This window comes from Ambystoma mexicanum, chromosome 11, assembly GCF_040938575.1.
Source record: "Ambystoma mexicanum isolate Mex_15411 chromosome 11, UKY_AmexF1_1, whole genome shotgun sequence".
In the NCBI taxonomy this organism is placed as follows: domain Eukaryota; kingdom Metazoa; phylum Chordata; class Amphibia; order Caudata; family Ambystomatidae; genus Ambystoma; species Ambystoma mexicanum.
Window position 1 is genome coordinate 987,955,269 of NC_090934.1, and position 14,257 is coordinate 987,969,525.

Here is a 14,257-nt window from a genome sequence, read left to right on the forward strand (position 1 = left end):
CGATTTAATTCTCTGGCCTCTTCATTTAAATTCATCTGTCTCAGACAGATTCTTGGTGCTGCAAATGGTTTTGATAAGAAAATATTTTGGGCACTTTTACTTGATCATTTCCTCCTGCAAAGCTCGCTTTCCCTTTACCAGGGGAGATATTTTTTTCATTAACAAGGTTCATTTGTGATTCTTCCTTCCTCTGGTCCTTACACCTTTCTTCAATCACCTGAACTTGCTTAACAGCATCATTGCTGGTAACAGAAGTCTTTTCATTAGTTCCAATACTCTTATTAGCCACCTCGATGTTTTGGTTTCTCGAAAAAAAAGAATGGTGCCAAACATAATGGCTTGACAAGTGGATTTTCATTATCTATAGTTTGAGAGCCAACATTCATTTTAGATACAGATTTATCAACCATTCCAGTTTTTTTATTTGAGCATGATTGTTCACTTAGGGCCAGCTCTTTACTTATGTCTACTTGTTGACCAAATGTAATTATTTCTGCTTTCCCTTTCGATTTGCTAATTTGCTTCTCTGCTGCAATTTTGTCCAATGCATTAAAGAAGTTCCTCTATCCAGACTTTTTTTGCTTAGCAGTTCTTTGCTTTTTTCCTTTGCAGTCCATCACCTGTGGTTTTCGCTTGAGGCTCAAAATGTCTTCAATCGGACTCTTTTTCTTACTTTTCTTTCTTTTTCTTTTGATCTCCTGCTTCGGCGTCTCAGTCACATGTACATTGTGGATTCCTTCGACTAGCTCACTGTCTGTGGAGCATACCTCTACTAGAGTTGCTCTCTTAGAATTGTCTGAAAGTGACTCAGGCTTTCCTCACGGTAGAGTCTGTATTTCTGAATCCTCTGCTATTTGGGCCAATCTAATGAATTCAGTAAGTTCTGACATAGGAAGCGGGGTGTCATCCAAGGAGACCTCAACATATCGTCCCTCAGTTTGAATCACTGGGGATATTTCGTCTTGTATCTTTTTCTTAACCTAATCTTGCAAAGTTTTTATTTCCACCCAAATTTGTTCACTGAGGTCCTTAAAGTTCTGAAATGCTCTTTCAGCTCCTTTATCTCACACACTTGTTCTCGGCTGATAGTCTTAAGCTCTTCCAAAGGCTCATTAATTACTGAGTTTATTGCCCCACTCAGACACACCAAAGATGATTCATAGCCACCTATTTCTTTTGTTAATTCTAACAGGATGCCAAAGTGTGTTTGCACTACACCTTTGAAGGACTCAAAGACATTCACCATAGAATTAAGAACAACGCTTAAAGCAGTCAGCGTAGAGTCAGACAGCCCTGACAAGTCTAAATTCTTTGGGTGTTTGGTAAGGGGGCTTAATTTCTCTCTTACTTTGGTACTGCCATTTTGGGGTACGAAATTATAGACTATCAGTGTGGCCGGGCTACGCTGAATTGGCAGGCACTCCTTTGTTTGGGCTGTTGTTTCTGCCAGGGCTGTCCCAAGCCTCTGCTCTTATCAGATGTGTGTTACAGATGTTCATTTCTATTCCCTGTTTTTGTTGAGGAGAGATGACGGTAAAGGAGAGTTTATATATAGCACTCAGGCTCCGTGATCTCCGTTTGTTAGATGCCAGTTCAGTTATTGTAGTACATGTGCGAAAAATGAGCTAAAAAACATGGCACCGATGTGCGGCCATTTTGGACACTAACTTCCATAAAAGCAATGGAAAAAAAAACATTAAAGCCTACGTTTTCCTGGGCTCAGCATGTAAACATGTATTTCTGCAGTTGAGGCAAGGTCACATATTGTTGTCAGTTGAACTAATTGGAGAGAATAGTTATGGTATTGTCCGCCGTAGGGCAAGCTAGAAAGGAAGTCGGAGCGCTCTGCAGGTGCGGTGATAAGGGACACTGGGAACGAAAGCAAGCAGGGAAGCTGGGATTTTACTGCTTCAAACTGGAATATTCCACTCTTGGCCCTTCATGCTTGTCGTCTGCTCTTCAACCGGGAGCAGTGGTAATCCATGATGGGCAGGAATTGTAAGTAGCCCCATAAAACAAGAGAAGATATTGGAAGAGTTCAGTTGGAATCCCGACCCCGGGTGCTGCAGTCTCGCTGAGAGGGAGGACGCTCCACCTCAGATTCTCGTTAAGACGAGTGATCTCTTTGCCTACCTGCTCTGGGACTAAGCAGTGTTGATGTGGCTGATATGAAGGTGTCTTCTGCAACTACTTTAACAGTGATGTCACTTTTCTATGTTTTGTATATCTAACTCTAGGCTGTTTTTCTTTCTTACATATATGCATATATACATATATAAATATTGTACTTGAATAAATGGCCCATAACGAGCCATTTATATACTTATTATAGACAATGTGTTATGTGTATTTATTTGCCTATCTGAGTCCAATAACTGATTTTGCAAAGTGTCGGGGGCGTAGGCGTGAGCAAAACAGTTATTGACCTGTTCATTGAGGAGGTAGATAATGTGTATTCTAAATTTAGTTTGAAGATATCGCCCATCAAACAAGCAGTCATTGAAGAGTTTATTCTGAGCATTAAGTCTTAGCTCTTCTACCTGGGGGCATATGTAGAGCTTTCCAGTGTTAGAGGCAAGAGGCCTAGGATTTGTACATCCATGCCTTCTTGAATGACCTCTGCTTCTGGTACTCTCAAATCGTCCCTAAAAATTGAGCAGATTATACATAATGAGTAAACTTTCCTTTTTGTCTCACTTATCTTTCCCCTTATCCTTTCTCCAAACCACCAGAAGTAGACATAGTTGTTGCTGATACTCGATGCCTCCCTGGAGTATAATGTGAACAGAAGTGTTCCAGCATTCCTGAAGTTAACAGGCCAATTTAAACAGTCAATTAGCCCTAATAAGAAGATAGAAAGTCACACACTGCGGCCACTGCAAGCTCCTGTATGTTCAAGTTCTTTGAGTGCTTTCCGGCTCTCTATCGCCTAGCAGTCAATATCACAAAGCACCTTAAAACTTGTATGAATGAGTATTGAAATAGGGAGGACTCAGCCCAGTTCCCGTGCTTCTGGTGCTTCCGGTGTTTCCGCCCACTTCTGCTTTTACTATAGCCAGAGGAATTACGGTAGAGATTCGATTTTCAAAATGTTCCTCCTTAGATCATACAACCGGAGCATCGGGAACCACTAGGGTACACATCGCAGGAGCACAGCTAACAGGGCCAACACAAGCGCTGCACTCTGCTTTGATCCGCTGCAAGCTGGGCTGAAATAAGGAAAGGTCATCCTCCAAACATTGAGCACTGAAAAAGGCTTTGATACACAGTTCAGCTCAAGAGTCTGCAACATGACCAACACACTGGACGCACTCCGCTGCGCTCTGCTGCAAGCTGGGCTGAAATAAAGCAAGGTCCTCCTACACACAGTCAACACTGAAAAAAGGCTCTGACACACAGCTCGGCTCAAGAGTCTGCAACACAACCAACACAGTTGCTGCATGACGCTGCGCCGCGCTACAAGACGGGCTGAAATAAGGCAAGGTACTCCTTCACACAGTGAGCACTGAAAAATGACTCTGACAGGTCGACTCAAGAGTCTGCAACACAACCAACACACTTGCCACACTCCGCTGAGCTCCGCTGCAAGCCAGAGTGAAATAAGGCAAAGCCCCCCTCCACACATTGAGCACTGAAAAAAGACTCTGACACACAGGTCAGCTCAAGAGTCTGGAACACGCCCATCACACTCGTCGCACTTCCAAGTCATTTGAATGATGACCTTCACCACTAGGTCAACAGTAGAGGCATGCAGCGCTGCTTTTGTGTAATGTAAGAAAATATGAGGTATTTTTTTCATTTGGTTTGCGAGATGGCAATTTAGGAAGAGAGCTATATTAAGTCAACGCCTAGTTGGTCTATACTTTTTCAGATCCACTTAAATTGTGACCTAGATCAGAGCATGGTCGGTAAAATGTACATTAAAAATATGCACTTTAGTTATGTCGGCACCAGTGTGTGGTGGATAGTTGTATGTTGCCAATATCTACTTTGGTTATGTCATCCTTTCAATTCCTACATAGGCAAAGGTAATTGATATGGGATGAGCTGTCAGGTGCAGTGCAGTGGACAGCATACTCCCTCCCGACAGGTCTGCCAGTTTCCATGTGTGCACAAGGCCTAGCTGCCTCACAAGACCCTGTAGTTTCTTTCTGCCTCAAGTTGTCTTGTGTCTGACCAGCTAGGATTTTGTGCAATGGGTTTTCAGATGCTCGTTTGAAGTCCATACCTAATAGCAAGTAAGGGCATTTGTGAAAGTCCCATGATATTATATTGAATATCCTTGGAGTGTATGTGTGTAGAAATATGTTAACTAGAGAAAGTGACTTTTTTCAGAATTAGGATGCAGGATCAAATACTTAGGGACTGGATCATTTCCTACCCATTTCTGCCCTCCATTTTGTAGGGATACAACTGATTAGATCTTGAAAAGATCCTGAAAATTAGAAGAACTTCAGGAGTGGAACTCAACCCTCGCCACTCCATCTCAATTAAGTCAATGAATTCATCTCCTTTGCAATTAAATGTGTCTCCAGGAGCAATTGATCTCACGCCCCATACCTCCTGGACTACTCCAAGTAATGGCTCGAGCAGCCAATATTTTACAAAGCAATATTACATGCACTGTTCTTGGCTCCATCTATTCAGGTCTGCGCACTCAGATCCTCCCCACCCAGAACCACCTGTATTGTTTGTGGTTGTACAGATGCATTTGAGTGTGCATTGGCCATTGCTGCAGCCCTTTTACTTTTAAGGGCAGATTTGCATAGTTCAGTGAGCTGTTTGTATGATATACTGATTTTACTTCATTCATTTTCAATTGCCCCATTGCATTGCAGCAGCATTCAGATTCCCAGGAGGCATTGGTCATGTATCTTCCCATAGGCCGTCGAACTACCAGTGCCGCCCATGTTTCTGGTGTATGCAAGCTGCATAAGAAGGAGCATCAAGAACATGCACCAGATGAAAAGTGGAAAGGCAGGATCTCATGAAGCAAGCCCACAGGGCCCATGCATATACAAATTTTAATAGCAAGAAAAGAAGCATGGTAAATAAAACAATTATCAAACAGCAGGAATATGATGAATAAATGCTAACATAACATTAGGCCACCAAAAATCATTGACTCAGTATGTCATTCTAAAACCATCAACATAAAAATGGGCGATTAAACAAGTACAAACAAGAAATAAGGTGTCGAGGCATTACTAATGAGGTTGCTTCCTATTTTACATATTTACTTCAAACAGTACTGACAATGGGCCTCATTACAAGTTGTGCAGTGCAGGAAAAAAGTGGAGGTAATTCCGTTACCTCAATTTTTCACGCACCTCCAAACTACAAGTTTGGCGGTATTACCACTGGCGGAATTATCGGGTGGTAATACTGCCTATTTTTTTAGGTAAAGTGGAGGAACTACCTCCTATTACTTACACCTCATAAACCTGCAGGTAAAATACACCATTAAGTCAAAAATGATTTTCTGTCTTTATGTATGGTGGCTGTTTTGACACTTTCGACAATAAATCTGTACACTGCAACATATACACTTACATGTTACTCCCGTCACTGGAACTGATGTCTCATTGTAAGGGCCGCTGGCTGTTGTGATTGTGACAGTGTATTCCCTTCCAGGGAGCAAGCTTGTGAAAGTAACAGGCTGTGCAGTTGTGCTGTTCTGGGTTTGCTTGATGGCTCCTTGAATGGCGATAGTGTATAGTTCCACGATTCCAGGGGGTTGGTTCCAGTTGATCTGTAGGGAACTTGTTGAGTGATTGTTTATGACAGTAATATTCCCAGGTGGTATCAGTTCAGGCCCTAAGGAGGAAAAGGTCAGATGTCTTAATAAACCTTAAATTGTTGAGCCATTGAGACCCAAATCATAATACATATCACAGATGTATCAAGGACTGCATTGAGGGTCACCAGGATATGCATGGCAACTCCCTAGGAACCTACAGGCACTGCCTCCCATTTCTGGTTTGGCATCCCAGAGAGAGAGTTTGGACTGCCTGAGCTCACCAGCTGCTGATGAAATGAGTAACTGAATACCACTGAGGTAGAGCAACTTGAGTCCGATTGACCAGTTCAAGGGGCTGCATAACTGGACTAACAATGTATAGTCATGTCCATATAGTGCACGTGGATAAGGCTGTTACGAAGTAAACTACAATAGGTATTGCTTTGCACACAGTCTGGATCGAAAGAAGAAGGAGTAGCCATAAGTGTTAGAGGGTATATGTCTACAAATTAAGAACGCTTTGTTCTTCTGTCAATAACTAAATTGCTGACACTGTCTAGCAATCTTTATAATGCCTGAGGTAAGGAATGCATGTTTGATTATATCTTAGTGAATACTGGATGTCATCAATGAAATGTGCACATAACACAAGAGTATATGCTTTTAAACTGCAGTGGGAGCTGATAGAAGCACCACATAGTTTTGGATCTATATAATATAATGGCAGCACTGGCACATGTGTGAATCCATCTTACAAGTGATTATAACTATAGCAAGGATAGGTGCTGGCAATGAGTCCATTCAGTTAAATAAAATATGTATTCCCTTCCTTGTGATAGGCAAAAATATGTCATTCTTGTAGCTGTATTTTCCAATCCGAGACAGTATGCGTTTCACTCTGATAGATATTGTTGAGCGATCATCAGCGCACTTTGAAATAGCAAAGTGATATAGATGGCACAAGTGAATTAACTAATATCAATTTAAATGAATAACAATATTGCATGAATTTCATTGTAGGTAATGTGAAAGCACTTTCTTTTTTAAAAAGATAGTGGTGTCTTTAGTAAACAGAAAATAAAGAAAACATCACTATGTGCTTAAGAATTGAAACCTTAAATGGGGGAACATATGTTGAAAGAATCAGATCCAACTAATCTCCAGCCCTTGTGGAGAGCGAGAGCCGCCGCCCATCTCTATGCTGAAACCTGCATGCACATGCATAGTAATGTCAGAGTGCTGGAACGATGAGATGGTGAGCAAGCTCTTCAAGGGCAGAAAAGAGCAAGGAAGTGAATGAAAACGAGCAAAAACAACAAGTTTTTGTTGTTATTGATACATTGAAGAAATTAACCTCTCCAGGGTGCACAAACCAACACACTGAGAATTGATACCCATACATCAAAATGCAGGGTAGCAAATTCTCCCAGTGTGTCTGTAATTAACACAATGTATTATGAGAATCCTGTTATTAAAATTAAGTAAATAAAATAATGTAAGAGGGACCGGAGAGTTTACAGAGAGCAGGGCAGACGGCCTGATTCCACATTTGCAAACGTTGGCCGCTGTCATCTTGGATGGGCCATTGGGTTTCATTGGTTGGTAAAGGGTCAATATGGTGCATGTAAGGCAGTGTTCACAAGCAATTAGACTCATACATTTCATATGATTTAATGAGGTGTTGCTCCATATTAATATCGTGTGAACAATTATGTGGAACATTAGTTAGATGAAAAGTTTAAAAACTTAAAGCAATGAGTATAAACTCATCTATTATATCAATATCTTTATTAGGGTAGCCAGGGCAACATGGCATAAAAGGTGCTTTATATTGATTGTGTGAAGTGCTTGAATTTGAAAAGTTGAGGGAGGTTCTCATACAACTTGACCCCTACATATCAACTAAGCCAAGTAGGTATTGCTTGGAGTTACTTAGTTACGAAACCAATAAAATATAAAGTGCAATGTGTTTTGTGAGCAAACAAATGCATGCTGAAGAAAATATGCTTTGACAAAAAAGGGAATTAGATGAGGAGGAAAAAGGGTGTTCATTATGAACACTCAACGTGTAAACACAGTCGATAGACACAATCAATATTATATGCAAGGAGAACAAACGTAATTTTGGAATCATCAATGTCCATGACTCTTATATGTCTGAGATTCAGGTTAGAAGTCTCTCTTGCCAACGTGCAGCGAAAGTCTACTGAAGCGAACAATTCTTGGTCACCCTTAAATGATTTTTGTGCAGAGGACTGATTGAGCTACCAACATTCAATTAGTTACAAGCATATTCCCTTGTAGCAACATTAAACATTCACTTCTAGGAACATTGCAGTTTTAAATCTGAAGAAATGACAAAGTAAACAGAGAGCAGCGATGATATGGGGCCGTTTTGTGCCTTAAATCAAACAGTTGTTTGATATTTTTCAGCAATATTTCATATTTATTTCACAGCCAACTCTCGAACATTTGACGCTGAAGAAGTAAAGCTGATCTCCTTAACATTATGGTTCAGGATTAGACTTTTCTTACATAATGAATAACCATTTCAATGTTTCTAGGTTACGAGTGGAGACAGCCAAGTAACAATTTGTTTAAGGAAAATATTCCCAGAAAACACGCCTTGGTACCACTACACAAACACATATCTGGATAAAAAACATCAGTAGTGCAAGCTTCCTTTTTCTATGTTTTACACATTTTTGCAGGCACAGGGGCATTGACATTTAAATATTTGCAAAACATTGAGGCATATGATGGCATCTTTCCGTCAAAAACATGTGGACATGAATTATATAGACTATTTCATAAAAAGCAGAAAATCATAATTTTTGTCATTTTTGTTTCAGCTTTAAAACATCAATACATTGAGGGGTGCTGATGGCACCTCCCATAAAATCACAGTGAGCATTTGTAGCAAAAGAACTGGGGCAGTCCTGTTATCATCAGAGCTCCTTTTAACACATGCCTTATATTTACGCTTGTAGAGAAGCAGTGGACGTAGTGAACAGCTCTTGCACTATTACGTTTAGCTTATTGCTAATAAAGAAAATAAATTCACAAGATCAGCATAGGTTTTGGGAATACTGAATTCATATTTGCTGGTACAATGTCAGAGAACAAGAAAATCAGTCTAGGGCATTCATGAACACAGTATACAAAAATAGAAACTCAACTTACTTGTGTGTGAAGATATGATAGCAGGAAAACTGGTATAATTACCAGCAGCTACTGTCACAATGCGTATTGTGTAGTTTGTTCCAGGTACCAGGCTCACAAGGTTGGCATAGGCAGTGCTATTTGTGACACTCCAAGCTCCCTGTGAACTACTGTATGTGATGTTGTAAATGAAGTCTGCACCAGTCATATTTGCAGCAGGCGTCCACTCAAGGGAGATGCTGTTTTTCTGCACATTCTTCAAGCTCGGGAACTCTGGCATTGAAGGATCTATGGAGCATGAAAATATGCCATGTATTACATAAAATGAAAGACGGAAGTGAATTGATTTATTGGCTATGCTTACCAGGTCCAACTGCAGGCAATGAGGGCCGGAAAACATGTCAGATTGTCGGGCTATCCCTCATTAATATTCATGAGATAAATTTGCATACAATATTTCTAAATTCATGCTAATTTATCTTATTAATATTAATCAGGGATATCCTGAAAAGGGCCAGGTTTGCAGCCCTGGGGCCTGGAGTTGGACACTTCTGATGTGTACAGTAGGATAGAGGATACACCTCTGCTATTCAGCCAAGCCATCAAATTTAGAAATAGAAGTACATATGGAATCACATTGTTTTGTCAGTGAAAACTCTGTAATAAATATGTTTAATAAATACGTATTTAATACACTTTAACAATATGACTTGCCCCTCTTTGCATGATCATCGGAGTACTTCATATGGAACACATCGGCAATCAATAATGTGGCAGTAACGATGGAGATTACAGAGGGATGTAAATAGGGCAGAGCCAGGTTCAAAGACATGAGCTGATGGCATTGAGGAGAGCAGGTCAGTGGGGAATAAGGCAAACGTTTGGGTATCTCTTGTGGACTCTTTTTCAATGTTCCATGTCCAAGATGTAAAGAGAAAAACATTATTGATTTTTCAAATTAATTTTTCATTAAGTACATTAGTAGTAAGCAGCCTGTGACTCTCTCGAGGTGTTTGTTTATGGCTCCAATGATCCCTTTCCTTTTACTATATGGCGAAGGGCAGATGGGAGTTGTAGGTAGGGCTGGGTGATATATCAACTTTTGGAAATATATTAATACACTTTCAGAATCGATATAGGATGAGACAATGGGCCTCATTACGACCCAGGCGGAGGACCATGGTGCTAATAGGACCATGGTCCATGCCGGTAACTTACGACTCTGCCATGGAGAAATGGGGAATTACCACCCCATTACAAGGTTGCCGGGGCGGTAATTCCCCCTTCCTCCAAGGCCCTTCCCCATTCCCATTTTTGCCCCATAGGGCTCAATGGGAATGGGGAAGGCGCTAAGTACGGTGCCGCAAATTGCGGTACTGTACTTAGCACCAAGGTCCCTTTGCGTGTCCCTACTTTAACGGCTGGTAAAACCAGCCGTTAAGGTCGAGTCCCGCAAAGGGACCTCGTAATCAGGTGCTAAGTGTTTAAAGGCGCCGCAGCCTTTTACGGCGCCGTTAAACACTTAGCGCCAGGGTCGTAATGAGGCCCATTATCATTAACATCGAGTTATGTACATATATATACATTATTACATAAACTACAAATTTGTATTTACATTTTGATATTCACACAGCTCTGTGTATTCTTAAACAGGAAGAGTAACCTTGTATTTGCACTTTATTTTGATCAGTGTCTTATAAATAAAAGTGTTTGTGACATCTCACATGTAGTTGGCGGCTAACAACTGAGCATTTAACTCACACAAACATATTGAGATATGACTTTTGGTCAATATTGCCCAGCCCTAGTTGTAGCAAAGGGTTTAGATAGAAGTGCACACCTATGGTAAGTAAGTTTAGTAAAGACATTCAAGGATTATTTTAAATAAATTTGAAGGTGCGGGGGAGGAACTGGGATCATGGCACAAGACACCGACAATAAAAAGTAAAAAGAAAGAGGATTCAACTTGGGAACCCTCCCGTCCCCTGCACACTTTCAAATGTTTGGATTAATCCAATACAGTTGTTCAAATTGAGTTATAGGCATTGTACATATTTTTGTTTCTAACAAATATGGTCAGACACAGAAGTGTGAGATAAACAAATATATATTTATAGCCAAGATATATTATTTTCAGCAAGAATTATAGTTCAGAGAGAAATTATTTACAGTGCATAGAAACAAAATGGAATCAATAGATGAAGCTCAAATTGAGGAAAAATTGAGTCCAAATTAAATAGCGACACGTTTCGAGGAAGTTCTCCTCTTCTTCATAAGGCCAAACTTGGACTCTTAATGTAAAAGGAAAAACACAAATTCTGTAAAGAAAATATTGTAGGCACAATTCATAGATTGGTCATAACATATTCAATTTTACAATTTAGAAAATTTGGTGACGTTAGTTGTAACATGTCATAATATACGTTGTAATACATGCAACATTATAAGGTGAATTATGTGGTCCATGTTTGAGAGAGAAACTGAAGGTCAATTAATACACCCCTTCCTGTAAAATAGACAGTAAAACGTACAACATATTATAGTTCAGTGGAATGATCCCTCTAATGGGACCTATCAAGTGGATGGTGAAACATAAGCTAAAGTGAATATATAGGGAAAAAAAGCTAGTAGTTCCTAAGCTCTATCGATCTAGTGGGGAAGAAATGCGAAAGTCGTTACCTTTGTGTGTAGAAAGTGTCGGAAACAAAGAACCTGACGAAGCTGGAAAAATAAGTAAACAGACTGTCTTCGTGTATCAGTTAGTCCCTAGAGACACGGCCAATTCCCAAAAAGATACTAGAAATCTGTAAATAACAGAGCCTGATCAATGTCAAGATCATTGTTTAAAAGTAATCGCCATTAGTATGACATATATAAAAATTGAATAACATACCTAGCCAAAATGTGGATGGCGGTAAATAATCAATAGAAGAGCCCACGTAAAGTGTGGACCTCAAATACCCCGCTGTCGCTGCAGGAGTGCCTCAGAATGTAGGAGTTCTGTCACGCAAATAAACAAGCTGAACAGGAATGGAGTCCTGATTAGTATAAAAAACTCAGCAATCTAAAATGGAGTAGTGAAAACGTAACGTGATATTTAATAAAGGCAAACTGAAATGTTAAAAATTACCATGATTAGGATGTGCACAAGGCACAATTCTTGAAGCTGATGTGAAACTGATGTCAAGATTGTGTGGCCGGTCTACAGCTGAAGAATCCGACAGTAATGGATTAGGTAGAGTATCAACTAAAGAAAGTGTAAGGAAAAAAGAATAATGAGACTAAGGAACTTTATCCCTGGTCCCTAAATAGACAAATGCTAATGCATTAGCGCTTACCGGGAGCGTAGGGGGACAATCCTGAACAGGTTCTGTTCAGCCGAGCAGCGTGTTGTTCACAAACCATGGAAACAGCATGTGATCATGGAGATAAATAGAGGACTAGAGTTATAGATAAAGAAGAGGGACTAAGGAGTAATCAGGCCGAAAGATCAGCCATCTTGAAACGAGGTTGTATGTTGTGATAGAGTATGGACCTCTAGATATTCAATAAACTAGAAGTCATTTGAATCAAGAAGCGCAAAAGTGCGAAATAAAATGGATTGATACGAAAAATTCATGCAGTGCAGATACCTAGTGTAAAATGTAAATCGGGCATAACAAATACTAGTCCACACATAGTAGACGGGGAGAGGAAAACTAAGAAAAATAGTTTACCGTGTGAAATAGAATTGAAATAAGCAATAAGAAAAAGGTCGTAAATTGGAGAGACAAAGGTTGCATTCCCCTGAAGTACAATGAAAAACTGCAAATTTCCTCTAGTTATTGGTCTGGAAGTGGGGTAGAAAAATGTGGAGTTAATAAACTACAGTTAAACACAACAGCATAAACATATAATCATTAACAGACCACGGAAGCAACAGCATTACAAAATCGTCTAAAACGTAACCGAAAAGTCATCAAAGAACAAGTAGCATTGAGTTGATAAGGCAACATGATGGTTATAAACAAATCTTAACATATTTCCCTCACAATTGCAGGAAACAAAAGGGAAGAAGTTGGTATGCATATGAGGACATTAAATAAAAAGGTGGACAAAAAGAGTAGAGATTGCATCCAATATTCAGTCCTCCTACGCATTCCTTAATTTGTCACACATTCACTTGAAGTTCCCATGATTCCCCATGCTCCCTGTGGCCAGTCTCCCCATCTCCATTATCCAGTCTTCACCCTGGAGAGGTTACTTGGACTCCAGGTATCTCGAAACAAGGATTTTTGCCAGAGTCCAAGCTTTTCTTAATCCACAATCTGAGTTGAGTGAACAGGAATTTGGTAAAACAAAGAATCATTTAAGAAGAATAGCTTTCAGTTGAGCTGGACATCAATGCTGAGGACCAGGTCAATTAGTTCTTAATCCTCGGCCAGCTAGGAATGATGCTAGGGCACCATGACATAAAATACGTGCAGATGCCCCTCTCTCTGCCAAAGTTACAGAATTTGCCATATCTGTTGAGCGTGGTATCAAATTCCATTTCTGACTCCAATGGAGTCCAAGACATATTTTTAATTCAAGACGCAATCAGACATATTGATGATCAATTTAGATATTGTGCCAGGTCAGAATAGAGACAGAGACACTGTTTTGATATTGCTACTTGTTTTTTGATTAAATGATTGAAAAAGGGCCTAACTTTTCCAATTGCTATGTGGGTGTTCCTTTGCTATATATAACACTAAGGTGGTTGTTCGTCATCAGGAAGTCACACAATGAAAACAAGTCTGCTGTCCAAGAACTAATCCTAACTGATCCTTCCACTAGTCTAACAAACTAAGTTCAGGAGAATGTCTCTCTTATCCTGATTGTCATTTCACACAATTTTTGTCCTTTGCTTTAGACTACTTTTTAGTAGGTTAACTTTAAAAAGTCTCTAGTCACTTTCTGTGTACATTCTTGTAACTCTTTCACAAGTTCTTTTTCTTATCCCTCCTCCTTAGTGATTGTTTTCCAGGAATCCCTATACATTCTCTGGCTTATGGGATGCTCCACAGTGAAGTGCCTTTTGTGCTTCTGTAGTATATTCTTACTTAGTTGTGATATATACTTTTGGTATGCAGTGTTCCCCCCTTGTGGGGTGGCTTGGTTTGTGTATCTTTTCTCTTATAGGATTCACTTTTCTTCCCTTCATAAAATTCTCTTTCTTGGGTACAGTCTCTGCCTCTTAACATATGTGGTACATTCACCTCTTCCCAGGGTACTTGAGGCCCAATCTTAATGGTCTCTTTTCCAGCTTTTATTCTGATTCGCTATCTCATATTATTACAGTTCAATTTCCTCAACTTTCATTTCATTGTCTCA

The 14,257-nt window shown here is 39.9% G+C and overlaps 1 protein-coding gene across 1 annotated transcript in view; it reads right to left on the bottom strand.

The window, feature by feature from the left end:
* Positions 1 to 14,257, bottom strand: part of LOC138505094 (uncharacterized) — a 717,078-nt gene that overhangs the window by 459,054 nt on the left and 243,767 nt on the right. The window contains exons 21-22 of the mRNA XM_069625408.1: positions 8,924 to 9,190; positions 5,554 to 5,817 (exon numbers count right to left, since the gene is read on the bottom strand). Of these exons, the coding sequence (XP_069481509.1) occupies positions 5,554 to 5,817; positions 8,924 to 9,190 (531 nt within the window). The remainder of the gene's footprint in view (positions 1 to 5,553; positions 5,818 to 8,923; positions 9,191 to 14,257) is intronic.